The sequence below is a fragment of the Agelaius tricolor genome, unplaced genomic scaffold (assembly GCF_023055355.1).
Source record: "Agelaius tricolor isolate 1412-34295 unplaced genomic scaffold, bAgeTri1.0.p SCAF_3, whole genome shotgun sequence".
In the NCBI taxonomy this organism is placed as follows: Eukaryota; Metazoa; Chordata; class Aves; order Passeriformes; family Icteridae; genus Agelaius; species Agelaius tricolor.
This window is the reverse complement of record NW_027269263.1, coordinates 67,668,900-67,696,318: the sequence shown is the minus strand read 5'-3', so window position 1 is coordinate 67,696,318 and position 27,419 is coordinate 67,668,900. Positions and strand designations below refer to the sequence as shown.

The following is a 27,419-nucleotide window of genomic DNA, read 5'->3' as shown; positions in this document are numbered from 1 at the left end:
GGGTTCTCCCCAGAAAGCAAGGATCCAAAAAGAAGAACTTTGACCCAACTGAACTTCCCCCATTTATGGCACCCTTCGTGTCCAGGACTGGTCCATTTTGGATCTGCATGGTGATTGGTCCATTTCCAGGCTTCTCATTGGTCTTTAACGCCGTTCATTCTGGACCAATCGTTTCTGCAGGGCTTCGAATGATGGTCAGATCTTCCATCCAATCCCTCTTCGACCTCCCTTTGCCCTGCCAGACTGCCCTTCCACCAAACCCTGGATGCTTCTCCTGGAACATTCTAATAACCCCCTCCACTCTTAATGTAATGCAATTAATATAACATAATTAATACAATAGAATTGAACTATACCCTAATTTAACATAACTTAACTTTTCCTTATAACACCAAGAGCTGCTGAGACACGTGAGGGACCCCTGTTTTTGTGTGTCCCTGCAGAAAACATGATCTGCTACACGGGCAGCCCCAACAGACTCTTAACATAATACAATTAATATAACATAATTAATACAATAGAATTGAACTATACCCTAATTTAACATAACTTAACTTTTCCTTATAACACCAAGAGCTGCTGAGACACGTGAGGGACCCCTGTTTTTGTGTGTCCCTGCAGAAAACATGATCCGCTACACGGGCAGCCCCGACAGCCTCTTAACATAATACAATTAATATAATTAATACAATATAATTGAACTATACCCTAATTTAACATAACTTTTACCTATAACACCAAGAGCTGCTGAGACACGTGGGGGACCCCTGTTTTTGTGTGTCCCTGCAGAAAACATGATCCGCTACACGGGCAGCCCCGACAGCCTCCGCTCGCGCACCCCCATGATCACCCCCGACCTGGAGAGCGGCGTCAAGATGTGGCACCTGGTCAAGAACCACGAGCACGGAGACCAAAAAGAGGGTGACCGAGGCAGCAAGATGGTTTCTGAGATCTACCTGACCAGGTTACTGGCCACCAAGGTACGTGGTGAGGGCAGGGGACAAGGGCAGTTTGAGAGCGGGGTGGAATTTCTTGTCGGGAAGAAGTGAGAGGCCGCTCAAAGGATGCCAAAGTTGGGTGAAAAGAGAGGAATGGATGGGAAATAAGCAAGGGGAGAGTTCTGAGCATGTGGGGAAGGAGCTTGAGCTTTGGAAGCAGAGTCCAAAAAGAGACACTGGAAAAGCAAGGAGGAGTAACAATCCAGGACCATGAGATTGGTGGGAAAAGCACAGCAGGAGATGCTGGACTTGTCAAATATACTGGTTTGTAATTTGTACCAAAACTGAGCAAGTGAGGACCCAGGGTAGGTGCTCAGAGCAGGCTCCAAAGATGTGTCAGGCTTCACAGTCTGAAATGGCTCCTATATCACAAAATCCTAAGTTTTGTGGTACAAATCCTCCTCCACATTTTCCCTGGGCCAGTAAAGACTCTTGTGCTGATGACTTGGAGAGGGTTACATTGACCTTACAGTGAGACATGAAAACTCAGCATGCACAGAGAGAAAATAGAGATTAAATCAAGCCGGGGCAGAGCAGGGACATCCTGACCTGAGTCTCCAAACACATCCATAACTTTTTCATTTTTGTCAGGTATTAATAGGCACAAACACAATTCCATGTGTTCACGCAAATGCTGCCTGAGTTTGCCCATCAGACACATTTCCATCACTAGTTTAAGTCCTACTTTCCAGATTTACCTGCTCATTTATTCCTCAGCTCATTTTGCTTCTGATGTCTGGCTCTCCCTGCAGCCTCACTCAGGCTGGCTGAGCTGCAGAGGGATTTGGAGGAAAGGCAGCTTTGTCTTTAGCCCCTGGTTCATGCCCCATTCCCTGGCATCAGGAGGCTTTTATGGATCACACAGCATGTGAAAAATGTTGAAAAAGGAAAGTGTTGCTCCCCAGGGCTCAGGCCCCAGCTGGTGTAGACCAGCAAGCATTGGACTGGTGCTGATTTATGTTGTCTGGGGATGCAGCCCCTACCCCACCACTGAACTGCTTTTGCTTTCTGTTCTGGGTCACAAACTCAACACTTGGGTTGGGTTTTTTTGTTGGGTGTTTTTTTTATTGTTGTTGCTTTTTTTGTTTGGTTGGTTTGGTTTGGTTTTTGTTTTTTGGGGGGTTTTTTTGTTTGTTTGTTTGTGTGGGGTTTTTTTGTGGAGATATCTGGAAAGCAGCTGCAAAACCTGCACAGCAACAGAAAGAGTAGGAAGGTTGGGGTTTTATTGTTTCCCCTCTTGGGCCAAGAAATTTTCTTTTCTCATTGTGACCGTTTGAGGGAGGGAAGGAGAGAGAGCAGTTGCTGTAATACAATCCCCAGGAAGACTTCGTTAAACTGACAATGATTTTTATTCTGGTAAATCCCTGACCTCTGATACCCAAGAGCCTCTCCCCTAAAAGCCTCAAAGGTTTTTGTGGCATTTGTGAGGGTGAGCATGTAGAGAACTAATTCCCTGCAGGAACTGAACCTGAGAGCAGCTCTTCCATGTCAGACCAAGAGGATTCCCCCTCCTGAGCCCTTTCTGAGTCAGATGTGCTGCAGGGCTTTGTTCACCCTGCAGGAGTTCACACAAACAAAAGGTGCCTCTGTTTGTTTCCCAAAGAATAAATCAAGTGGTGAATCAGCCAGAGACACCAGCTTTCTAATTAAGTGTTTGTTAGCTCTAGGTAATCTTGAGTCACTCTGGTGGAACCCAGGGCTTTGTTTCTGGAAAGGAGACATTTCTTCCCTAGGCCCTTGGAGAAAGGGCAGAGCTGTATCTTGCAGGAGAGGAAGTTTTTCATATCAGGGAATGTTTGTTGGAGATTCAACCGATTTTTCGTTATTTTAGTGCCCTGCCTGGTTCCACCCCAAACCCAGCCTAGAACTCCTCAGCTGTCCCCTTCTCCAAACCTGGCCACCCTCAGACATTCCAGCTCCTCTCCTTCCTGCTAAAAGTCAATTGTCCTCACAAGGGTGACTCCAAGGCCTCAGTCTGGGATTCTCCTGCCAGTGGGGAATAAAAGATGAGGAGGCCTCTTGGGAATGAAGTTTGTGTTATTTAGGACACTGGTCACATATTAACCTCTCTAGGTTCTCTTGTCCTTTTTGTCTCTGCGACACCTTCTGCTGTGCTCTACAGCCTTCTACAGGCTTCTCTTCCCAGTTTAGATGGCCCTGAGTGAAAGCCAGCCTGGAAAATCGCTGGGTTTTGTCTCATGGATGCACTAAAGCATTGAGGATGGGATGCAGAGAGAGGAATCAGTGTGGAAATGAGGTGTAATGGTTCTTGTGATGATAAACATTCCTGCTTCAAGACATTTGTATTGAAATTCCCAGGTCATGTCACATTTAACTGATATTAGAGAGCCCTCAATTTTCAATCACACCTTGGTTTATCTACAGACCTGCCCTGTTTTAGTGGGGTACCAAAATTCAACATCCTCTGCCCACTTGTACCTCATGTTCTTCTTTCCTTCCTTCTCCCACCAGGGCACCCTCCAGAAATTTGTGGACGACCTCTTTGAGACCATCTTCAGCACTGCCCACCGTGGCAGTGCCCTCCCCCTAGCCATCAAGTACATGTTTGATTTCCTGGATGAGCAGGCAGACAAGCACAACATCCACGACCCCCACGTGAGGCACACCTGGAAGAGCAACTGGTGAGTGAGTGAGACAGCCCAGCACAGCCCAGCATGGACACTGGGCTGGAAGGAGACTAGAGGGAAGTGTGGTTGGCATCTGGCTGCTGGAAGAGCTGAGGACCCTGGTGTGGGGCTCAAAGGATGAGGCTCAGTTGTTGTCAAACCAATGGAGAAGTCAGAAGATCCCAAAATCTGAAGGATTAGCACTTTGGCTAAACAGGACCCAGTTTGCCCTGTGTTACATGGAAATGGCAGGATTTGTGAGGGATTTGATGAGGAAAAATGAAGTTTTTAATTGCTGCAGTGCCCAGGCTCTGCATAGGAATATGCAGAATATGCCAGAATATGCCCAGGCTCACATAGGAATATCTAGGGAGGCATGGGAGAGGATTCAACACCACTGCCTTCATCTGCACTGGGTGTTTTAATTCCCAGCTCTATTTGTTTGCCCACACGAGAGAGGTATCGCAGGGCAGCTGAGAATTTTAAGGTATCCAAGACATCCTCAGAGTATGTGGAGCACCTACAGGAGATTTGTACCCTCCTGGGTAGAGGCCAGGAGAGCATCTCCAATGGTGCAAGGTATTTAAAGGGCCTGGAGCTGGATGTGAGTGTTCTTTGGAGTGAGTAACAAAGGGTGACATCAGTGGCAAAGTGTGACATCAGCCCCCTGCTCCAGCTCCTCATCCCTGCAATGGGACAGTGGGAAAAGCCAGGATCGGTGGAGAAAATTCTCCTTTCTGCTGAGTTTCCCGGTTGGAAAGAGCTCCCTGGGGAATGGCTCCCTCCCCTTCTCCTGTGCAAACACAGGGACTATAAAAGGAGCAGCAGAGGAGAGCCGTGGGGCTCCCAGCTCATGCATTTTTTCCTTTTCCCAGCCATGCAGTTGGCAGATCGTCACAGCGCTGGTGACATAAAAAAAGAAACCCCATGCACCAAAGAGGCTTTCAACTAATGAAACATTAGCATATTATTAACATTATCTGCGGCACTAATCTAAGGCTGATTGCAGCCACTCAGCCTAAATGAGCAGGAGGTTTATTTAAGGGGGGAGGGGGGAAGGCAGAGTGTGTGTGTTTGTGGGAAAAGGGGCAGTGTGAAGAAATCTGTTCAATCAGATCAAATTAACTCAAAGTCACATCACAGGGCTCCGTTATTCCCAGCCAGGGACATGGTCCCCTCTCCCCTCCCCGCAGCCAGGCACACAAACACACACTCTGCTCCTCACCAAACACCTGCACAAGGACTTGTGCAAGGTTCACCCATCCACCTCATCCCCCCAGTGATGATTCTCCATTCCCAGCCTAAATTCCCACAACTCCATTGTGTCTCATTGCCCTTTTTTACTTATTCTTCCCTGAGGCCTTGTGGGACAGGCTGTCCAGAAAAGCTGTGGCTGCCCCATCCCTGGATTGTTCAAGTCCAGGTTGGATGGGGCTTGGAGCAACCTGGGATAGCAGAAGGTGTCCCTACACTTGGATAACCTTTAAGGTCTCTTCCCACCCAAAGCACTCTATAATTCTGTGTTTTCCAGCATCTCCCTCTTCTCCTGAACTTGGCTGACCAGATTCCCTGTGTGGGGCTTTCCTTTACATTTGTTCTGTGATTTTGCTGCTCAGGAGAACACACAGAGTTTTAGGAAAACACAGTGTCAACCCTCTGTCAGGAAGGTTGTTACCCAAAATCCATCAGGCTTGGAGATGAATTTTTTACAGTGTTGTGAATGCAATGAGCAAATGGGAGGAACTGGGGAGTTTGTCCTGGATATCAGGAGAATTTGCTAAGCTGAAATGATGCAGAGTGAAGGTAGATTTAGAAATCTGCCTGAGAAAGAGACAGGGGCTGGGCTCTGTGCTCAGTGACACATCCCAGCTCCTGGGCCTGATCACTGCAGTGCATCTGCCCTGACAAAAGGCTCCAGGCAAAGGCTGGTACATGTATGAGGTACATGTACCTCAGGGCATCTCATACAAATGAGCTGCTCTTTGGAGAAAAAGGGGGAAAGGGGCTTTGGATTGCAACTGGAATAGCATTTCCTTGGTTAGGGCAGATATATTTTCATATCAAAGGCTGTGATACTTGTTTCCCAGCTCCTTTTTTTTTTTTCTCCTTGAGGCAATGGGGCTTTCCCTGTCATGTAGCAACTGCTTCCTGCTCAGGGTACTGGGATCTTGTGCAGGCTTGGGTTGGAGCAGCAGAGAGTGACAGGACATGGTGTCCTAGCACACAGGGTGTGCCATGAGCAATTCCCAGTCTCCACCTGGGAGCTCTACCTACCTTTCTTCCCATGGGATTGCTGTGAGGGCTAAAAGCCAAGTCCCTCAATGACAAATGTGTAGAATCCCAGAATGGTTTGGGTTGGAAGGGACCTTAAACTCATCCAGTGCCACCCCCTGCCATGGCAGGGACACCTTCCACTATCCCAAGTTGCTCCAAGCCCTGTCCAAGCTGTTCTTGGACACTTCCAGGGATCCAGGGGCAGCCACAGCTTCTCTGGACAGCGTGTTCCAGTGCTTTATAACCCACACCATAATAATTTTTGTGGGTTCAATGCCTGCCTTCATGTGATGGAGCAACCAACAGGGTCAACTTTCCATTGCAACTTAACACAGAGAGATTCAGCGTGTTTGTCATCATCACCTAAATTTTACTCCCAATAATTTATGGACACCTTCAACAAGATTGTATTAAGACTGAGAAAAATCTGCCTTGTAAGGATTACAAGGACAAAAGGTGATGTCTCCACCATCCCTAGACTTGGTAGGGGAGGGATTCATTTCATAGCAATGTTTATCCCAGAATCTTCATATCCAGATCCAGAGTGTTTGTCCTCACCTAAATTTTACTCCCATTAATTTACGAGCACCTTCAACAAGATTGTACTGACTCGAAGACTCACAAAATCTGCCTTGTAAAGATTACAGGGACAGAAGGTGATGTCTCTACCATCCCTGGACTTTGTAGGGGAGGAATTCATTGCATAGCAAAGTTTATCCCAGAATCTTCATATCCACAGCGCGATCTTTGATCCCCACCCTCCATTTGCTGCTGAGGTGTCTCCTGTGAGCCGTGCCCTGACTGTGTCCCCTCTGCCACCTCTCCTGCAGCCTCCCCTTGCGGTTCTGGGTCAACATGATCAAGAACCCCCAGTTTGTGTTCGACATTCACAAAAACAGCATCACAGACGCCTGCCTGTCCGTGGTGGCTCAGACCTTTATGGACTCCTGCTCCACCTCAGAGCACCGCCTGGGCAAAGACTCCCCCTCCAACAAGCTCCTCTACGCCAAGGACATCCCCAGCTACAAGAACTGGGTGGAAAGGTGAGTTTCAGCTATGGAATTAGGTCGATTCTTTACCTTATTTTTCTGCCTGGGTCAGGGTCGGGATTAAATGCGCAAAGACGGCATTTCGTGTTGGGACTCAGATGTTGATTAGTTCTTATCCGTGTTACAGTCTCACAAGCTGTGAGTTCTACGGTACTTAAACAAGGCTACAAAATGGTCCCATATCTATCTCTACAAGATCTTTTAAGGATAAACAGTCCAATTAAAAAATTACACCTAAATTATTTTCACTTTTAACCCAATAACCAACCACCCGTGCCTGCAATGTGGACTTTTTATCCAATTACAAAAAACCACCCAAACCCATGGAGAAAAAGGACCAGCCACCACCCCAAAACCTCCATCTTGCTTTATATCTATTACTGTATTCTAAACCCTTAAACTCTAGGTTTCCCACCCTGTGATATCACACACTTCTGTTCAAACTGCACACCCACAATCCCAGTTCCATCATTCCATTCTGGAAGCTTCTCCACAGCCTCAGGTCAAATGCAGTGTTCTCTTGGGGGTCATTGCCTGCAGCACAAAAATCTCCAATTCTCACCATCCAGGGTTCCAACAGAATGACACAGAGTGACACAACCAAGCTCTGCTTTGTGGGTGGAGGTAGGAGGCAGCATCACTGTTACTTTTGGAAACTGCCCCTGGGGTTTTTTTGTCTTTGGCTTGTGCTAAGGGGAAATCTCCACCTTAGCCTTTTATTCCTCTACCTTGCAGCAGAGATGAAATTTAACTAATGGTGGGAGCTGAAGGTGTTTGCCATTATTGTTTCCTTTGAGGAGAAACTCTTGAGAAGTGGCAGAGGGAGGAAGGAAGGGGAGGTGATGTGTGTGAGCCCTGGGAAGCACCCAGGCTTCCCAGCCTTTCCACACAGGCCTGGAGTGGTTTGCTGCTCTCAGCACCATTGTGACAGTCCCCACACTGCCCAGATCCCAAGGGATTCATAATTATCCCCCAGCAAACTCCCTTGGAGGCTCTTCTGTGCCTTGAGTGAGATGCCAGACAATTGACAGGCTGCTGACTGAAGCTCTGCAGGTATTTTATGTCAGGTCAGAGGTCTTTCCAAGCATTTTGTCCATACTCCCAAGACCTGTGGCTGTACTTCCTCTGCTGTACCAAGGCAGAGGCACCTGGCAAAGCTGCTCCACAGGGAATACAACCAAAACATCTATTCCTGCAGCATGCTGGGGCCCCGTTTTCCATAGGGTTTCCCCCAAGGCAAGCAAACAGCTCATCCCGTTCTTCATCCAGCAGGAGCTGGGCTTTGCTTTCCAATATTCTGCCCTTGCCCGGTGTTATTGACAGGTTTGGGAACTGCACAGATGGGGAGCAGTTGCTGCTCTGTAAATACAAAGGCGGGTTTATCCCACAGATCATTCCTGTGCACTGCATCCAGCTTCCAGCCACGATTTCCTCTGGATGACTTCCCAGGCATGGCCTAAAGTTGACACCATGTCCTGCAGGCTGTACAAGGCCTCTGCTGCTGCAGACACCTCACACTGTGCTATAAATCCCTGTGTTGCCTTTGCCGGGGATGATTTTCTCTCGTTTTGTGACAGGAGTGTGGCTGATCAAAGAGCTCCGTCCCCTACTCGGCACGAGGCAGCTTTTTTTCCAACAATTCTCCCATTGGTCTGTGATTTGTCTGGACAATTATTTTTAGATGTGGTTAAACACTTCAGCAAATGTCGTTTCCAGGCAACCTGCAAGGTTCTTATGAGCTACCTTGCTTAATTATGACCTACTTTTGGTACCGTGTCCAAGTTTCTTAGAATGTATTGAGGCTGATTGCTGGATTGACCTGGATAATGGGAAGCAAGTGTTGGAGGTTCCATTTAGAAATCAAGTTTGCACCAACAGTGACCCAAAGGTGTCATTCTCTAGTGATGCTTTAGCAACACTCTGTGTGGTTGGGCTGTTTCTGAAGACAAATAATGTTTTTCATCTCAAAGAGGTTGATTTTATCCTGGGAGATGCTACATTTGAGTGACAAACTGAGGTATTTAAGTGGAGGATAGGATATTTCCTTATGCAACAAACAGCTTTTTTTCCTCTTTTTTTCTCTTTTCCCTCTGGATAAACAAAAAGCTGCAGTTTCCATTTTGGTTTTTTTTTCCAGTATTGATTTCACTTTACAACTTTTTGGAGCTAAATCCTGCTGCCCAGTGATCTTCAGCAATAGGTGCTGCATTTCCTTGGAAGTTTTCCCAAACAACTGGGTTTGCAAACGAGGTACATAACACCTCCTGCTGCTTGTAAACAGCCCTGGATTCCTGTCCCCAGCATGTGCTGGGTTGTTATCTGCACTGATGTCTGACAACTTGAACTGAAGCCCAAGGGGAGACTGCAGGTTTTGGAATATGGTTAGAGCTTCCTCCCTGCTTTTATTTTTGTGTGTCAGTTCCACTGACTCAAGGCAGTGGCACCTGGATGCTGTGGGAGATGAAAGAAAAAACCTATCAGGGATGAATAAAATATAATTTGAGTTCTACCCCGAGCTAATGAATTCCTTCTCTCCGTTCTGCAATTGTGCTTTGAGGGAGTTTTTCCAAATCCAAAGGCTTCCAGTGCTGGTTGGAGCTATTTCTGTAGTCAGCATCAGCTGGAGATGGCATCCTTCAAGACCACTAGACTTCTTCAAAGAGTGAATCAGGAGATAAAAAGTCAGAGAGTTTAAGAAGTGGTTGAGTAAATCAGAAAAACCTGAAATCAAACAAACTTCTTTGACAAAGAGGAAACTCTAAGAGGGTAATTAGTCAGTGGTAGATTGTGCCCAACTTGAGGCACTCTGGATTAAAATATGCCTGGATTTAGAGGTCTGGAAATGGAGCTGAGCTGCGTTACTCCAAGCCATCTCTTTTTCTTTCTTTTCTTTCTTTTCTTTTTCTTTCCTTCCTTCCTTTTCTTTCCCTTCCTTCCTTCCTTCCTGGAATCCTTCCTTCCTTCCTGGAATCCTTCCTTCCTTTTCTTTATTTTCTTTGTTTTCTTTCACCTTTAGGGCTCACAAAACTCAGAGCAGGGAATGAGAAGGAGGGCATGAGAAGGAGGAGGCAGGGATGAAAGAGCTTCCCTCCAATCCTTCAAATATTTGTTTTCCACCTGAGATTGTGCCTTGGGAAGGGAATAGTTGCAGCTTCTGGCCTCATCAGTGGTCTATGTCCACAGGGTGGACAACTGGAAATTTGATTCCAAAAGATTTCAACATCAAGACTTTCAGGAATCTTCAGTGTTTTTATTTGTTTGTTTGGCTCATGTTTTAGCGTGGGTTTTTCTCATGTTTTCAGTTACTTCTTTGTGGTGAGTCAAGAGTTGCCTTCAGAATTGGGATGCATGACAATGACTAATTAAGAAATTTTAAAATTTACCAATTTTTGTAATTTCCTGTTGACCTAATGGAAAACTATATAAGAAATGGACATCTTCCATGACATTTTGGGAGCTCGGTTGTTTTAGTGCCCATTTCTATAATTATTCTAGATAAAGGATTTGCTGACAACAGCAACAAAAAAAAAATTGTGCATCAGTTAAATTTAGTTGAAGATTCTCCCTGCTCATTGCAGAGGGGTTGGACTAGATGACTTCTAAATGTCCCTTCCAACCCAAACTATTCTGTGATTTTTTGAAAGTCCTTTTGTAACATTGTTGGAAGCAGAGGTTGACTCTGCCTGCTGAAACAATCCAGCTGAGAAATTCTGGCTTTTGGGAAAAAGCAGGTTCCCTGTTCAAATGAGACACAGAGAGCTGGAAACACGTGGTTAAAAAGTGTCCTGGTGCAGGCACATCTTGGATTTCCTGCTGCAGAACACGAGGCCTGATGAGGCAGGACAATTAACCCAGGAAATTGGGACAGGCTATTTAGCTTTTGTTGAAGCCACCACGAAGAGTCAGGCTGTAGTTCTAAAACAAAGTGGAGGCTTTTCAATTATCATTAAAAAAAAAAAAAAAAAAAGGAAAAGAATGGTAACGATAGAGCAGAATCTCATCTGACTTCAGTTAGTAAAACTCCATAGGCTCTGCTGAATTTACATTAGAGCAGCTTCAGATCTGCATCTTTTCAAGTTTACTTCAAATGTCCCCTTTGAGCCTGGAAATCTGGAGAACTTGGGAGCATTTGATGCAATCCCCAAGCAATACAAAGGGGAGCCTGTTCTAATTGGGACTGTCTCATTAGCATTCAACACCACACTGAAAAATGACAAAGGGCTGTGGCTGACCTTTCATTTCTCTCCATGCTGCCAAGCTTATGATAACACTTGTTTGAACTTCATTAACACCATTTAATTGCCTGCATCACAATCAATATGATGTTTCCCTACTGAAGCCTGGCACGGAGGCAAGGATGTGGGAGACTGAAAAGGGGCAGAGCACAAAAAGCAGAAGTCAAAGAGTTTTTCCATTTCACACTGGTGCCCAAAACACCTGCAGGGCTGCAAGGAGAGGATCTGGTGCTCGTTTTTTTTTTTCCCTCATCCCTGCAGGGACTTGGTCTCCTTTTGGCTGCTTATTGTGCATTGAAAAGGGCCCCTCTAAGAAAAACTTAAAGGAGACATCACAAGTGTTCTTAACTTAGGAGTCATCCAATGAAGACCATTCAAAATACGTTTGACAGATTCAGCATCAAAAGAAGCCTAAAGTGATCAGATATGTGGGATTCAGAATTGGAACATTTGCATTTCATTGTGTTAACCTGGGTGCAAACAGTGCCTGACACAGCTGGTGCTACTCCTGACGCCATGATCCCATCTACCTTTTATCCTTACAAGTACAGATACTTTTAGGATAAGGGGGAACAGTTTTAAACTAAAAGGGAGAGATTTAGGTGAGATTTTTGGAAGAAATTCTTTACTCAGGGTAGGAAAGCCCTGGCACAGGATGCCCAGAGCAGCTGTGGCTGCCCCCTGGATCCCTGGCAGTGTCCAAGGCCAGGTTGGATGGGGCTTGGAGCAACCTGGGATAGTGGAAGGTGTCCCTGCCCATGCCAGAGGATGGAACAGGATGATCTTTAAGGTCCTTTCCAACCCAAACCATTTTTGAATTGGTGATTCATGCAGCAGCTTTGTGTCCCATTATCCTTTAGATGTTGAGGTCTAGGTCTTGTTAGGAAGAGCTTTATGAGCATGTTTGGAGTACACAAAACAGACATCCTGTACCCATTTGGGATTTCACCTACCTGCTGTGTCAGCCTGGGGTTTCAGGGCTCTCAAGTCACTAGGAAATCTCTACCTGTGCAGTGCTTGTGATGTCTGCTGGCCACTTTGCAGCTAACTTTAGAAAGAAAGACAAACTGGACCAGTTTAAAGCAATAAAAAGTTGTGTGTACCTTAACATTGTGAGTTATTGAGGTTTTAAGGAGAAACTCTGAGGGCTTTAAAAAAGAGCATCACATGAGGGGTGCAAATCCTGGCTCTACTTTAAAAAATGAGTTTTCTGTGCCCCCTCTCTCTCTGCTGGAGAGAAGGCTCAAGAAGTAGCATACCAAAGGTCAAGGCAGGGGGTGTTGTCAGTGGAGATAATAAAAACCAGTGCTGGAAGGGGCCTCGGGAGGTCAACCCGACCATCGCCTGCCTCAGGGCAGGATCAGCTCTGTCCAAAGCCTTCCTGACAGATGCTTGTCTACCCCCATCTTAAAGGCCTCCAACAACAGAGCCTCTGCTGTCCTCGGGCAATTCATTCCCGTGCTTCCCTGTCCTTCCCATCAGGGTTTTCCCTGCTGGGCAGCCAAAATCTCCCTGGCTGTAATTAAAGCTCAGGCATCGCCATGGCAGGGGGTACAGCTCATTCCCTGCCTCTCTGGGGCAGCTTTTGGCATGTCTGAAGATTGCTCGCTTGTCTTTCTTCGCTTTTCATCTCAAAAAAAAAAAAAATAAATCACCCCCATGTTTTCTCATCACGCTAAAAAAGCTGTTCTTACACAGTGCAGCTTTCAGCTGGCAAGATGAAAATGTGTCCATATGGGGAGGGTGCAGCCCCACACATCCTCTGCTCTGAGGTGGTGCTGGGTGATCTCCTCTCCCAGAGGCTCTACCTGTGCACAAATTCACTCTTCAGCCACTGAGGCAGAGCTGTCCATCAGCCCTCCACTCTTTATTCCCAGGGGACAAGCAGCAGGAAAAGCCATGGAAAAGGCAAAATAAAAGCATTACCCTGTCTAGGGCTTGCACACACAGAATTGTTCCCTCCAACAGCTTGGGTTGGAAGAGACCTTGAAGCTCATCTCATTCCACCCCTGTCACGTGCAGGGACACCTCTCACTATCCCAGGGTGCTCCCAGGCCCCATCCTGTTGCCACATTTCTCTTCACAGAGAAAAGCAAAGCACAGTTCTTCCCAAGAATATTTCTGGGCTTCACATTCTCTGAACCTCAGAGAAAGGACAAACAATTCTTATCATTTGCTGTGCCTGTGTTTGTGCAAAAGTGGAATGCAACATGGAGATGGTTTACCCACAGTGATGGTGTTTTGGTTCCTTGGCCTATCAGGGCCAAGTGTGTAGGTCCACATTTCTCTTCACAGAGAAAAGCAAGGCACAATTCTTCCCAAGGATATTCTTATCTCATTTGCTGTGCTTGTGTTTGTGCCAAAGTAGAATGCAACATGGAGATTGGAGATTACCCAAAGTGAGGGGGTTTTGGTTCCTTGGCCTGTCAGGGCCAGGTGTGTGTGTGTGTGTGTGTGTGTCAGGACTGTTGGCTGAGAGTCACGAGATTCTGTGCAGTGTGTGCAGAGTTGAGTGCTTGGCAGATTCAGTTTAGATGCAGTGTAATTTAATATAGACTAATATAGTATAATAAAACAATTAATTAGCCTTCTGATAAGATGGAGTCCTCATCATTTCTCCCTGCCACGGGGTTCATCCTGTTTCGATACCATCCAGCCTGGTCTTGGACACTTCCAGGGATGGGGCATCCCAGATTTCCCTGGGCAATCTATTCCAGTGTCTCTCCAGCAGCTCAGATGCTCCCCAGGAAACTCCAAGTGCCATTCTGTGTCAGTGCAGTGTCCTTGCACTGCTTCAGTGCATCCCAAAAAAAAGAGCTGGTCGTTCCCAAGCTTTCCAGCAGCCCTTCCCTGCTGGAAGAGTCCCCCATATCCCTTTCACACACCTCTCCATCCTTCAGTGGTCTGGATCCAGCCGGCTATTGCATAACCCTAATTATGTTATTGCTGTAATTGCGTCTGCCGTCTGCAGCGCATGGATTCGTTACAAGCTTTTCATATGCTAAAATGATTATTAATGAGTGCAGTCCCATCCCAGCGACAAACAACAGCCATGACAAAAAGATCTTTTGGAAGGCAATTAGCTCCATGCTAAGCTGCCTAAACCATGGGCTGTGCTGGGAAATTTCGGGCTGGGGAGGGAGCACTGGCAATGTGGCTTTTCTCTTTTCTTTTGATGAGTTAATGAGTTACTGAACGGCAGCAGGCACAGTCATTCTTGTGAAACAGCTCCACTAAGGAGCCTTTCCCTGTCGGTGCCGAGGGAAAGAGCATTTATCCCTGGATAAACAGAGGACAAAATATATTCCCAGGACACCGTGATGGATGCCCAGGTCACTGTTGTGTCGCTTTCCTTGGGAAAACAAAACAAAACAGAACAAAACAAAACAGAATAAAAAACAAAATGCAACCCAGGGAAAGATGAGGTTGGAAGGAACAAGAATAATTATTTTTTTCAGTAGAAGAGTACCAGCTGTATCCTGGTACATCCCTTCTCCATCCTGCAGTGGCAGTGGAGGGTCTCCTGGGCTCTCTCTCCATTCAAGGCAGGAGGAGGTGAGTTGCTGTTCCCATGATATCTGTGAGGACACATCCCATGGCCTGGTTATCCTCACATCCTGGAGTGCTGGAATGATGGGTTCGCCCCAATTCCTCATGATTTTAATTGCCTACAAAGTCTAATGAAAAAAATTTCCTGTGGTCACATCAGAGGATGGAGAACCTTGAGGTAAGAATGGAGGCTGCTCCAGTGAATTCAGGGAAACTCAGACACATTAGGCTGGATCTTCTGATCTCCATCTGACTATCCTCTGGAAACAGCTGGAGAAGGATCCACTGGAGATGAGCAAAACTGGAGTACAGCAGTAGCAGCAAATCTGCTCAGGATTCTCATTTTTGGGAGCAGATTAAACTGAATTTACTGCTTTGCTTCGCTATTTTCTGTCTCATTCAGAGAGAATAAAGCTCAGTGTTGTGTTCCCAACCTTCTGCTGGCTGTGGAAGTGTGTCAAAGCCCTGTCCCTACCTCAGGTGAGACCTGGTGTCCCTCCACAGGTGACAGGACACCTCTCTGCCCCTGGCACTGCCTCCCAGCCCAGCTCTGCTGTGGGAGCTGTCAGCTGCAGGGTTGATGGAAGCTGCACAGGCAGCCCTGCAGATTCCAGCAGTGGGAATGGAAGGGCCTCTGGGGTTTGGTGACAGCTCCTCAGTGGGTTTTGCATTAGGGGTATGCAAATGGCAGAGAGGCTCTAAGTACCTCGGAGTATCTGGGCTGGAATGGAAGGTAAATAAAGACTCAGCAGGGATGTTGTCATCTCCCTGCTAGGATGCTTTAATACACACATTCATCATTTCTTTAGAGAGCACAGTGATGGCTTCATTAGAGACTCTTCTGCATAAATAAGTTACTGGGCCATGGCAGAATTTGGATGGAAGGATATTATGTCTTCTCACTCAACTAGATTGAGGCATTGGTACGTGTTTGCTTCCACTTCTTTTTCTTTTATTTTTGCCACAAAACACCTTGGTTGAATGGGAGATGACTTTTTAGGTGTGTGATGCCAGGGAATTGAGTCTGGAGGAGACCAGGATACTTTGGTGGGTGATGGCCTGTGACCCCAGAACACTGAGATCACATCCTGGCAGTCTGTCATGGCCAGAGCCCTGAAACTGTGATTCCTGAAACTCAGATCTGTGCATCCCATCCTTGGCTCCAGGGAACATTTCCTGCTGCTTTTCCTTGTTTCGATGAGTCACAGGAGTGTTGTTCTGCTTGGAATGATCTCTGCAGGGCTGGAGAGGGGTGGGGAGCTTTCAAACCCTTGTGAGTCACAGACTCAAGAGTCTGTTTGCTGCCAGGTGGAAAGGAAACAGGACAAACTTGCAGAAGGAGTTGATAAGTGTGTCTGTGCTCCAGTTTTTGGGAGCACCCTGTCCCTACACCCACTATCCTGCCACCACTTGGTGATAGCTCAACCAGAGAGGAAAAGGAGAATTTTAACTTCTTGTAAGAGCCAGACTGGCACCTCTCATGTCCTCCACCAACCCCATTTATTTTTTGCTGTGATGAGCCCCCTTCTCATTTCAGCCATCAGGAGGGTGTCTATCCAACATTCATGAGGAGCTGCTCTCTTTTCAGGGGCCATAAATCAATGTATTTCACTGTTTTGCAGCCTGTTTTCTTCACAGGTCTATGAATTGTGCTGGTGGCACATGGATTTTTTTTTCCAGTGTCAAGGCCCACCTTCCTTTTTGACCCTAAAACTCCTTGCTCTTTGAGCCTGATTCCTTGTTTTCTCAGCCATTTTATGGATGCCACCAATTCCTGTGTGCAGCTCAGATCTGATCTTCTCCAGCAGGTGATGCCAAGACCTGTTTAAATTTTCCTGTGAGCAGCAAAGGTCTAAGAAATATTTATTTCTCCTGCTCAGCATCTTCTCCTGGGGGTAATTCTGCAGGACAGAGCCTCCTGGGATTTCCAGGTGTTCACTTTACTCACAGACAACTGTCCGGGTCCACCTGGGGACTGAGGGCCAGGCAGAGTGTAAAGAAAATCAAACCCACACCACTTTTCACTGGAGCACTGGCAATGAGGAATATTTAGACCACAGGGCTGAGTTAGCCTAACATTTCTGGCTGGTCCTAAGCCCAGAAGACAAAATGCCAGGACTCCAGGGAGAGAGATGTTTTTGTGCCTGCTGGAAGTTGCAGTAAAATTAATGAGGTTTGCACGAGTTTTTATGGTGAAACAGAGTTTAGCTTTGGAAAATGTCAAGCAAGAAGGACCTCTGCCCCCTGAGCCTCCCTCTGCCAAGGATTATATCAGCATCCCACCACCAAAACCAGGTTATCAACAGAGACTGACTCATTGGGGTAAACCAGGGTGGGATTGAAGGGCACAAAACCAGACTGAGCACAGCTGGAGCCTCCTGCTGTGGAAGGGTTTCCCCCATGCTCTTGCCCTGCTCTGTCTTGCACAGGCCACTCCAGCAGCAGCTCATCCTGCTCTGTCACGGAGTATTTTCCCACTCACCCACCTCAAGCATGCTCACACACAGCATTTCCATGTCCAATTCCCCTGCAGTGGCACACAGCCTCCATCTCAGCAGGTGTCTCCACGCTGTTTACAGGACACCTGTCAGCTCTTTTGGCTCCCCGTCCCCTCTGCCTCCTAATTATAAAATTGTGGATTGCTGCAGCTATGGGCTTTTTTTTTTTTTTTTCTCCTTCTTCTTCTTACTTTTTTTTCCTTGTGCACAAAATGTCAAATTGCAGAAATTAAAAATGTAAATGATGGTGTCTAATTAACCAGTTGACAGCAGAGCACAGCTGCGAGTGACAGTGACTGATTACCTTCTGCAAACCTTGTCCTCCAAGACCTGCCTTACCCAGGGGAGGAAGGACATCAAAAATAGCAACTTCCTTAAAGAGACATCACTCTGCAGATGAAGCCTGCTGGGCAATGGTTCTGGGGGATCCAGATCCTAAAGATGAACCCCCCAGTCGTCCTTAGCTCCAGGGGAATGCTGTTGACTAGGAAAAGCAGATTCTTCTAGGAAAAGCAGATTTTTTCCCAGTCAGACTGGAGTTGAAGGCTGCTGCCACAAATATCAGGCCACCTTAAAATATGGGGCAAAAAGGAGATGCTGAGCAAGAGAGTTGTTGGGATAGACTGGATTGAGTGTGGGTGATGTTAGCAATGGGGGCAGATGTAGTGGTGAGAATGGTGCAAGGAAAAAATACAAATATTTGGGGTTTTTCTGTGTGTGGGAGTGAAATCCTGAGATGTCAGTGGGCAGCAAGGTCTCTCTGGGAAGAGAGGCAGGGCTAAAAAAGCTTAAATGTCTGACAAAGTGATCCAGCTTCAATCCAGCTCCTATTGACTGGGAAAGTTCACAGGATACTTTTTGGGGCTTCATTCTCAGATTGAGGTGAATACAAGACATATGTGGTGTTCAGGATGAGTGCTTAGTCATTTCCACCTTGGCTAAGTCTCCTTTCTTGCTGTAAAAGAAGAGCATGAGCAGGTGTTTCACTGAGGAACCAGAAAAGCCCAAGACAAAGCGTGGGGGTTCCTTTCTCCATTTTGTTTGCAGATTTGGGGCTTCATTCTCAGATTGAGGTGAATACAAGACATATGTGGTGCTCAGGATGAGTGCTCAGTCATTTCCACCTTGGCTAAATCATCCTTTCTTGCTGTAAAAGAAGAGCATGAGCAGGTGTTTCACTGAGGAACCAGAAAAGCCCAACACAAAGCGTGTGTTTTTTTCTCCTTTTTGTTGGCGGATTTGGGGATTCATTCTCAGATTGGAGTGAATAAAAGATATAATAAAACCTGGTGCTCAGGATGAGTTGCTCAGTCATTTCCACCTTGGCTAAATCATCCTTTCTTGCTGTAAAAGAAGAGCATGAGCAGGTGTTTCACTGAGGAACCAGAAAAACCCAACACTACGCGTGGAATTTTTTTCTCCTTTTTGCTTGCGGATTTCACTTCTTGATCTCCTGCTCTTCCCCTCAAGAAACCCCTGTGTTTGTGCCCCTCAGGTACTACTCAGACATTGCCAAGATGCCAGCAATCAGTGACCAGGACATGAATGCTTACCTGGCTGAGCAGTCCCGCATGCACATGAACGAGTTCAACACCATGAGCGCGCTCTCCGAGATCTACTCCTACGTGGGCAAGTACAGCGAGGAGGTGAGAGCCTGGGGACACCTCTGGGGGCCAGGGGAGAGGAGGTGAGAGCCTGGGGGGCACCTCTGGGGGTCCATGGGACAGCCTACCCATCCACTGGTGGGTCACTGATACCTGTCTGCATCCTGGCTGGGAGGGTGGAGGATTTAAGGAATGAGAGACAAGGTTTGGGGTCTTGAAAGGGAAGGTCTGGGATTCTGGATCCCTGTTTTGTGTCTCTCTTGTTCAATCAGGCTCAGCTGAAGTTTTTGATGGTCAGATGTTAACTCACTGGAGCCCTACGTGAGCTTCACATCCACAATGGGCAAAATTTGCTTAAAGACTGTGCCCAACATCATTCCAGATACCCTAAAACACCCCAAAATGGTCCAACACAGACTTCAAGGTGTCCAGCATGGTTCTATATATTGAAGGCCATGTGAGACCCCTTAGGGAATCTCAAGTGGCATGGCCAGGTGATGGATAAAGCTCATAAATAGATAAATAACAGATCTCCAAGATAAGAATCCATTTGATTGGTTGCAATCCAGAGGTCTGCATTGAGTCAGATCAAACCCAAACTCCCTGCCTAGTTCCCTCCTGGATGATTGACTTGCCTTGCATGATCTAAGCTAAGCCTGGGACCTGCCTTAGAGAAAGCTCAACCTCCTCTGCTGCTTTAAGATGCTGGACTCAGCCATTTTGGGGAAAGAAACTGAAATCCCAATCACTTCTTCCTCTCTCCTTTTCCAGATTCTCGGAGCCCTCGATCAAGACGACCAGGCTGGGAAACAGAAACTTGCCTACAAACTTGAACAAGTTATAACCCTCATGAGCATAGACAGCTGAGAACTGTCCTGCCAGGGACACCCTGGGAAGGATAAACCAAGTCGTGCCTCACTCAAGATCATCATCTTTACCAAGTGCAAGTTTTGATGGGCTGTAAGCAGAGTCACCCGAACAGCGCCCCTCTCTCTCTCTCTCTCCTCCCCCTCTCTCTTTCTCTCTTTTCCTTCTCTTTCCAAATCTATGGACAAAGCAACAGAGCCCCAGGGGTTAAAAGAAAAGACTGCAGAGGAATCTTGGCTCTGGGGCCATGAAGACATTTGGGTGGAGCTCTCCTTTTCACAGCTTCCCCTCTGCCTTTTGCCCTAGAGAGAAACTATTGAACACACACGAAAACCCCACCAACCCTCGCCCAGCATCGCATCCTCGCTCTGCAGAGGTGAAACTGGGAGGTAACTTCTGTCATGCTGCTTTAACTGCCCTCTGAGGGCTGTAGCCTCTGGAGAGGACATGGAAATGAACTCAGTATTACTCAAGTGTCCCAAGGGGAAGGCAGCGTGCCTGCAGGGCAGAGCCAATCCAGCTCCTCTCCTGCAGAGCCATTGCAATTCTATCCCTCGATAGCGACCCTCTGGGAGAGGAGGCTCCCCGAAAAATGCCACAGCTTTGTCCAGAGCAGGGCCACCGTGGGTCATCCTGCCTGGGCAAACAGCTGCTCTCCTGGGGCAGGGAAAGGGTCAAGAGGGGACGAGGAGACCGACGCTGCCCTGCCCATGTGTTTCATATGGTTCTTCTTATTTTCCCAAGAGCCGCGTGTCCCCCTCCGTCTTTCCCGTCGTGTCCTGTTGGTCGTAGCACTGCAGCAAAACGCTCTCTCTGCTGGGTGCCATCCTGTCTGTGGTGGTGGTCCTGCTCCTCCTGGCCGTGGAGAGCACAGCATCGTGCCCCCCTCGTTCCCACCTTGGCTTGAAAAGCAGGAGCCACAGGCCTTGGGTTGTTCCAGGCAAGGAGCTCAGCCTCAAAAGAAGAACCAGAAGGGTTTTTGTTTTGTTTTGTTTTTTAAGCTGTTCTTTCCATTTTGTTTCCTCCACTGGAACACAGCTGTTGTTTTCCCACAGTGGAATATCAGAGGGTTACTGAAATGCTTGCTGTGAAGTGAGGTGGTGCACGGGGCTGATGGTGAAGCCTTCCTTCCAAGCCGCTCCTAAGAGGAAATGTCACCACACGCGTTGGAAGGAAATCTTGGAGGAAATCCAAATGAAACACTGCAAAAAATTCTTCTACCTAGATCCCCCCAGCTGAACTGCCTCTCTCCTGGAGGTCTCTGAACTGCTGTGAGCCCATCTGCCTTTTGGTGCCAACTCCTGGCCTTTCCTCTCCTCCATTTCTGGAACCAACAGGCCTTGCTGAAGGCACAGTTGCTGCCTAGGAAGGATTTTATCTCTCTTTGCACTTCTTATCCCTTCAGGGATCGCTGTCACCATGGGACAATTGTGGGGGATCACCCTGTCCCTGTGCCATCCTCTGCTCAGCTTCTGCAGAACATCTCGACTTGTTTCATGGCCAACCAAAGGGGAGTGAGCTCCTGCATCTCTTTTGCCTTCAGCTGTTCCATTCACACAGCTGCCAGCCCAGGTAACACCATCACTAGAGACCCTCGGGGTGTGGAGAACCTTCCTTGTTCACCAGGGAGGCGAGAGCTGGGTCAGCATTCATCTCCCCAGCCATGAGCAGAGCTCCCTGGCAGATGGAGGAGCGGCTGGAGGAAGCCCACGTCCACCTCACCCCATCCTTGGAGCAACAGCCTGGATCTGCTTTGCACCTGGAGGGAGGAAGGGGTGCAGGGTGTATAAATTGATTACAGAGCGAGTTTTTTTGGGTTCATTCCTGTCTCTTGCTGTCAAACCAGAACCTCTTGGGAGTGACAGATCCCAAGTGCGTGTGAGGGATGATGTGGTGCAAGCAGGAGTCAGGCAGCGGGAGGGTTTCCTTCAGCCAAGCAGATACACACGTAGGCGAGTCCAAAACCACTCAGTCCAACACTGAACGTGTCTGTGGGGAGAAAAATCACCAGATTCACGTTGAAACAGCAAACTTAGGGACACGTCTTGGTTTTAAACCCCCAGACATTTCTCTCTTGATTGCAATTCCAATTATTTTGTGCGTGTGCGTGTGTATCTGTGTGCGCGTGTGCGTTCCTTCCTCTTTTTTTTTTTGGTTCTGCTTGCTTTCTGTGGGATTGCTGAGCTGATGGACTCATCATGCACCTTATGGACATCTCAGCAGTTTTAAGAGGCCTGCGCATTGGGGATGGTTTGGGTTTGGTTGGTTCTGCCATGGTTTTGTTGATCCATTTTAGTAACGTCGGCGCATGTTCCAGATCCATTGATTAATGGCTGTGAAAGTGGGAAGTCCCCACCAGAGCCAGTGGTAAGAAAATGACAACAAACAACACACAAACACAGTATTTTTTATAAGTACGTAAATTTAAGAAAAAGAAAAAGGAAAAAAAAAAAGGGGAAAAATTAAAAAAAAAAAAAAAGGAAGAAACCAAAGGTTTTGACAAACAAAGTGCCACAACAGATAAATATGGACCCTATTGTCATGCCTTGTACTCACAGCTGGATGGTAGGAGTCTAAGGACAAAGAGCTGGCTTGGAGGGAAGTGGTTATGAGTGATGGGCGATCCTGCCTGGACATGCGCACATGAGAGGAAGAAGAAGCTGTTTAACAGAAAAACAAAAAAAAAAAGTATCAAAATGAACTGGTGTGATCCTGTACTGTTACTGAAGTCAGAGGAACACCACAGGGGAAATCTGAGACTCACCCTGTTTCTTTTCGATGTTTTCAGGGCTGTGTTTTTGGTTTGTTATGGTTGTTTTCCATGGTTGTTATTTTATTTCTTCTTGCTGGTACGGAGTTTTTTCATCTGTATATTATATATATATATTTTTCAAGGAGAAACTTGAACACCTCAGAGACACTGAGAATGAAACACTTAGGGGAAATGGGAAGCACCAGGAGATTGGTGTCTTAACCCTTTCCAAACTTCCCATTTAGGCATTTCTGCTTTCCCTCCAACCTCTTCTTTCCCCCATGCCCAGGATTTGAAAGAAAATCTGCGTTTTGCTTCTCTTTCATCTCCTCTTTATTTCTTTGTCTTTCTGTTTCTCTTTAGTTTGGTGTTTGAGCTGGATTTGCTTTTTTGCTTGGAAAATGTGCCAGAATTGTGATGTAAATGCGTGGGCTTCCTCCCCTGTCCCCTTCAGTGCCCTTCCCATTTCCAACCAGTGTCCCAGAATCCCCCAGTCTAAGAGAAGTCTTGGCATCTTTCTTCCCAGCCTCACCTGTTGAGCTAACTATTTTTTAAGTGCATGTAAAATACAACTTAAAACAAAGACACAAGCAGAAGAATGAGCCCTACTACAACACGGATGCTTTATTTTCCTTTGATTTCTGTTCCCCCCACCTCCCTTTCAACACTTGACCAAAAATTCCTGATAAATAAGTAGTGTCCCACACTGTTTTTCAAGCCCCATGGAGAGAACTGGAGCCAAAGTTCCTAGAAGCCCATGGAGAGGCTCCTAATATCCAGAATATTCCAGATGATAGGCTGATCTTTACGGGCATTTCTCAAACACTGCAATCAAATAATTAATGCTGGCACCTGCAGCACCATCAGAAACAGGGGAAAGGGAACTCTTGAAAACTCTTTGAGGTTCTATGGAGAGAGTCAAGATTATTTCTTCACTGCAGGGTTTACAGCACAGAGGAATCGAGGATAAATTCAGCCAACTTCCTCTCCTAGCACAGAATCATAGAATGATTTGGGTTGGAGAAGACATCTAAGATCACAGAGTCTGAATGTTAAAACATGCCCCAGTCCTTCTCTTCCCACTCTTCATCCTGTCCTGAACATATCCAAAGGTTTGGTCCCACCCCACCACACATCAGCCTTGCTCTATTAGGTAAGAGGGCTATGCCAATTTTCATCCCTGTAGTGGTACCACTGCAGTTGTGTTATCTTGCGTCTTTGACACTGAAGACCATAAATTTATTGGGTCATGAAGGAGATTTACCAGCAGAGTTTTGCTTGGTAATTTCTTAGATTGAAAAGTGTTTCCCAATCTTCTGCATTCACCCACAAGAAAATGTTTGCCATGAAGGGAATGAGACCAAGCAAATCAGATAATTGTAATTATTTTTAATAGTGCTGTTGAAAACCAATAGATCAAATTTGAAGAATCCAGTCAGTGATCAGCCTTACTTTTGAGTCCCCTTTGAATTTCCTGGAGTCTGGGATTCCTGTGAGGTAAAAACTCAAGCACACAACAGCCAATATCAGAAGGACAATTGTTCAGAACTAAAAAAACCATGAAATGTAGATCTGTCCTTCTCCAAGGTTTTAACAAAGTGCTTTGGGGAGACACTGCAATTTGGGGACTTCCAAAAAAGGAGAAATGAAGATATAAGTAGTGAGAGTTGTCCTTCAGGGCAGGTGGAGGCTTTGGGATGTCCTAACTCTTGCCATCCCAACTTGGTGTGCTGTGGAGCAGGAAATTGGTCAAACACATGAACCTCAACATCATGGTGTGAACCTCAACCTCCTGCCCATTCCCAGCCTGAATTTTCCTGCTTTGCACCTGATGCAGCTCCCATTTCAGGGTAGTGCTTGGTCCATTAAATCCTGCAGTTTTCCTTCACCTCTGTGACTGTGCAATGCCCCTTTCCCCCAAAAAAATCTTGCTGTCTTACTGGGAATAGCTACTTTGTGGAGAATGCTTTGAAAATAGAGCTTGTCAACTGTGTTTTATTTGGGATGGCCCAATTCTCTACACTTGGTGAAGCAGCCAAGGGGACACAGGCTTACAGCAAAAAAAGAAAAGAATTTGTAGAAAGATGTCAAAAAAAAAGTTAGAAATAAAACCAAACAGAATTTACACTTGGAAATATAAATAAACCCACCAAAAACCCCACAGAAGTTACAAAGCTGCTCAGTCTAATCAACCTGTCACGTGTTTGATTTCTGTTGTTGTCGCTGTTTGTTCATTGTTTGGTTGGTTTGGTTTGGTTTTTTGTTGTGTTGTTTTGGTTTGTTTTTTTTTTTTTAATCTTCTGTTCTAAAAATGGAGAGTTTACCTCAAGAAATTCTTTCTGCTTGGAAACAGATCACCTCAAAGATGCTCGCAGCAGAGAGCAGTGTGCAGGGAAGCTCAGTAAAGCAAACTTGGGTGTGGAAAACAGAGGGAAAACCAGGACATTCAGGCTCTTCTCAGCATTCCCTTCTTTTACTGGTGTGGTCTGGCATTCCCCAGTGGAGAAGCTGCTGTTCACTTTTACACAGACTGAGGCACAAGAGCCAGTTGGAGAAATCAAGGCACATGTCCAAGCTTGAAGTCCTTTCTGAAGTATCTTAAGAGAAACTTGGTGTTATTTAAACTTTCTATGCTGCTCTTTCTCCATTCCCTGGAGAAATTCCGCTTTCCAGCCCAGGCTGGGGTAAGGAAGCAGAGAGATTAGGTGCTAGCTAAATGCTCCCAGTGTTTTCCCCAAGGATTAGAGAGGCCACTGGATTATTTAAGGTCACAAGAGAGGCCCTTCCTTGTGTCTGCCCCCGTGTCTTGGACGTACACGTGAGCCCAGAAGTCTCATTCTCTGTTTTGCTAAAGCTTCCAACTCAAAATCAATGGAAAGACATTTCCTTTCACCACAGTGTCACTAACAGCCTCAAAGAGATGTCAAGACAGCATTAGAAAGGAGGTTGGGATCCTTTTTCTTAGGTTGTTGTTGTTGTTAGTTTGATTTTCTTTTGAACTGATCCTAGTTAAAAGAGAAAGAAATAAAATTATACTATTTAAATTGGAATCCCGTTGTTACTTGGTAAAGGCAAAGCTTCTGTACCTTTGTTATAATTAATTGTATACCTGTGTATGTAAATATAAGGCATTCCTATTTTGCAGTCCAGAACAAAAAAAGAAAAAAAAAAAAACACAACTATTTGTAATATAGAATAAAGTTTATTAAAAAAAAATAAAGAAATAAAAATGCCCCAGGCTGTGATTGCTGCTTTCTGTGTCAAATGGAGTCAGAGGGAGGGAACTGAAGTCAAAGAAAAGCTGGAAAAAGACCTTAAAGATCATCGAGTCCAGCTGTTAACCCAGCACTGCCACAGCCACCACTAAACCATGTCCCCATATCCACATTTTGGAACCAAACCAACCTTCCTGCCCTTCCTTCCTTCCTTCCTTCCTTCCTTCCTTCCTTCCTTCCTTCCTTCCTTCCTTCCTTCCTTCCTTCCGCCACTTCCGCCACTTCTGCCACTTCCGCCACTTCCGCCACTTCCTTCCACCACTTTCTTCCACCACTTCCTTCTGCCACTTCTTTCCTTCCTTCCTTTGTTGTCATCTCTCTTTTCCTTCCCCCATCACACAAAAATACATTTATTGGATTGTTTGATTTTTTTTTTCCTTGCAGAGGTGGGATCCAGTCAGGTCATTCTTTTCCATTTGCTTTTGAGGTGTCATCAGCTCTATTAAAAAATAAAAATAAATAAGAAATGTTGACAAGCTGACTAATTCAGGGATGCTACTAAAGGAACCACATATGAGGTTTGTGGAAGGCAAACAGCTTTCTACAGTCTCAGCTCCATGGAGACCATGAAAAGGAAGTCAGAGAGTGGATTTCAGAGAGGGAAAGGAGTTGAATGAAGCCCTGACAGCTTCAGGCTGGTTCTGCTTAGCAATGCCTGGGTACCTACAGAGGAGCAGCACATGTACACCTGTAACTGACCACATCCAGCCATGGAAATGAGACACCTCTGTCCTGCTGCTCCTTGGGACACAGAGGAAAAGGCTTGGGGCTCAAATCATGTCAATTCTTTTGCTTCTTTTCTCTGCCAAGGTTGGGATTAAATGTGTGAACGTTATTTCTTGTTGGGACTCAGATGTTAGTTCTTATCTGTGTTACAGTCTCACAAGCTGTGAGTTCTACAGTACTTTAATAAGCTACAAAATGGCCCCATATCTATCTATACAAGGCCTTTTAAGAATAAACTGTCCAATTAAGAAATGACACCTGAATTATTTTCACTTTTAACCCAATAACCAACAACCCATGCCCTCAATGTGGACTTTTTTATCCAATTACACAAAACCACCCAGACCCATGGAGAAGAAGGTGAAGAAGAAGGACCAGCACTGCCCTAAAACCTCAATTTTCCTCTCAATATATTGTCATATTCTAAACCCTTAAACTCTGAGTTTCCCACCCTGTGATATCACACAGTTCTATTCAAACTGCACCCCCACAATCCCAGTTCCATCATTCCATTCTGGAAGCTGCTCCATGGCCTCAGGCCAATGCAGGGTTCTCCTGGGGGTCATTCCCAGCTCAGCCAGTCCCAGCAGTGTCACCCTCATGAGCATCCCCCACCAGACCCCTCAGGCCAGCAGGGTGAGTTGTGGGAATTGATGCTAAAAACCTCTGGGTGCAAGGAAGAGCTTCAGGTTTGGGCTCTTCTGAATTATCAGTGGGTTTAGGGTAAAACCCAAACCCACCTCCAAATAAAGAGCTATGAAGTGTTTTGTTTTTCAGGGCATTGCTTAAACCTAAACTAAAGTATCTCATTAAAACCTTCCTTTCAGACAAAGTGGTTGTATTTACACTTCCACCAGAGCAGTTTTATGCTATGTCTCCACCAGAAACTGCACAACAAGAGAGAGAATGTCCCTGTAGAAATAACAGCTTCCATGTCAGTAAGACCAGACAGGAAAAGGAAAAGG

General features: G+C 46.2%; 1 protein-coding gene across 2 annotated transcripts in view; it reads left to right on the top strand.

Moving 5' to 3' along the window:
• Positions 1-25,691, top strand: part of PLXNA4 (plexin A4) — a 506,662-nt gene extending 480,971 nt beyond the window's left edge. The window contains exons 28-32 of one of the 2 annotated variants that reach the window (XM_071424190.1): positions 790-980; positions 3,471-3,640; positions 6,730-6,942; positions 18,726-18,876; positions 19,606-25,691. In XM_071424190.1, coding sequence (XP_071280291.1) covers positions 790-980; positions 3,471-3,640; positions 6,730-6,942; positions 18,726-18,876; positions 19,606-19,701 — 821 coding nt within the window. In that variant the 3' untranslated portion in view covers positions 19,702-25,691. Of the gene's footprint in view, positions 1-621; positions 684-789; positions 981-3,470; positions 3,641-6,729; positions 6,943-18,725; positions 18,877-19,605 lie in introns of those variants that run through there. The other variant, XM_071424191.1, reaches the window with a different exon arrangement.
• The last annotated feature ends 1,728 nt before the right edge of the window (positions 25,692-27,419 follow it).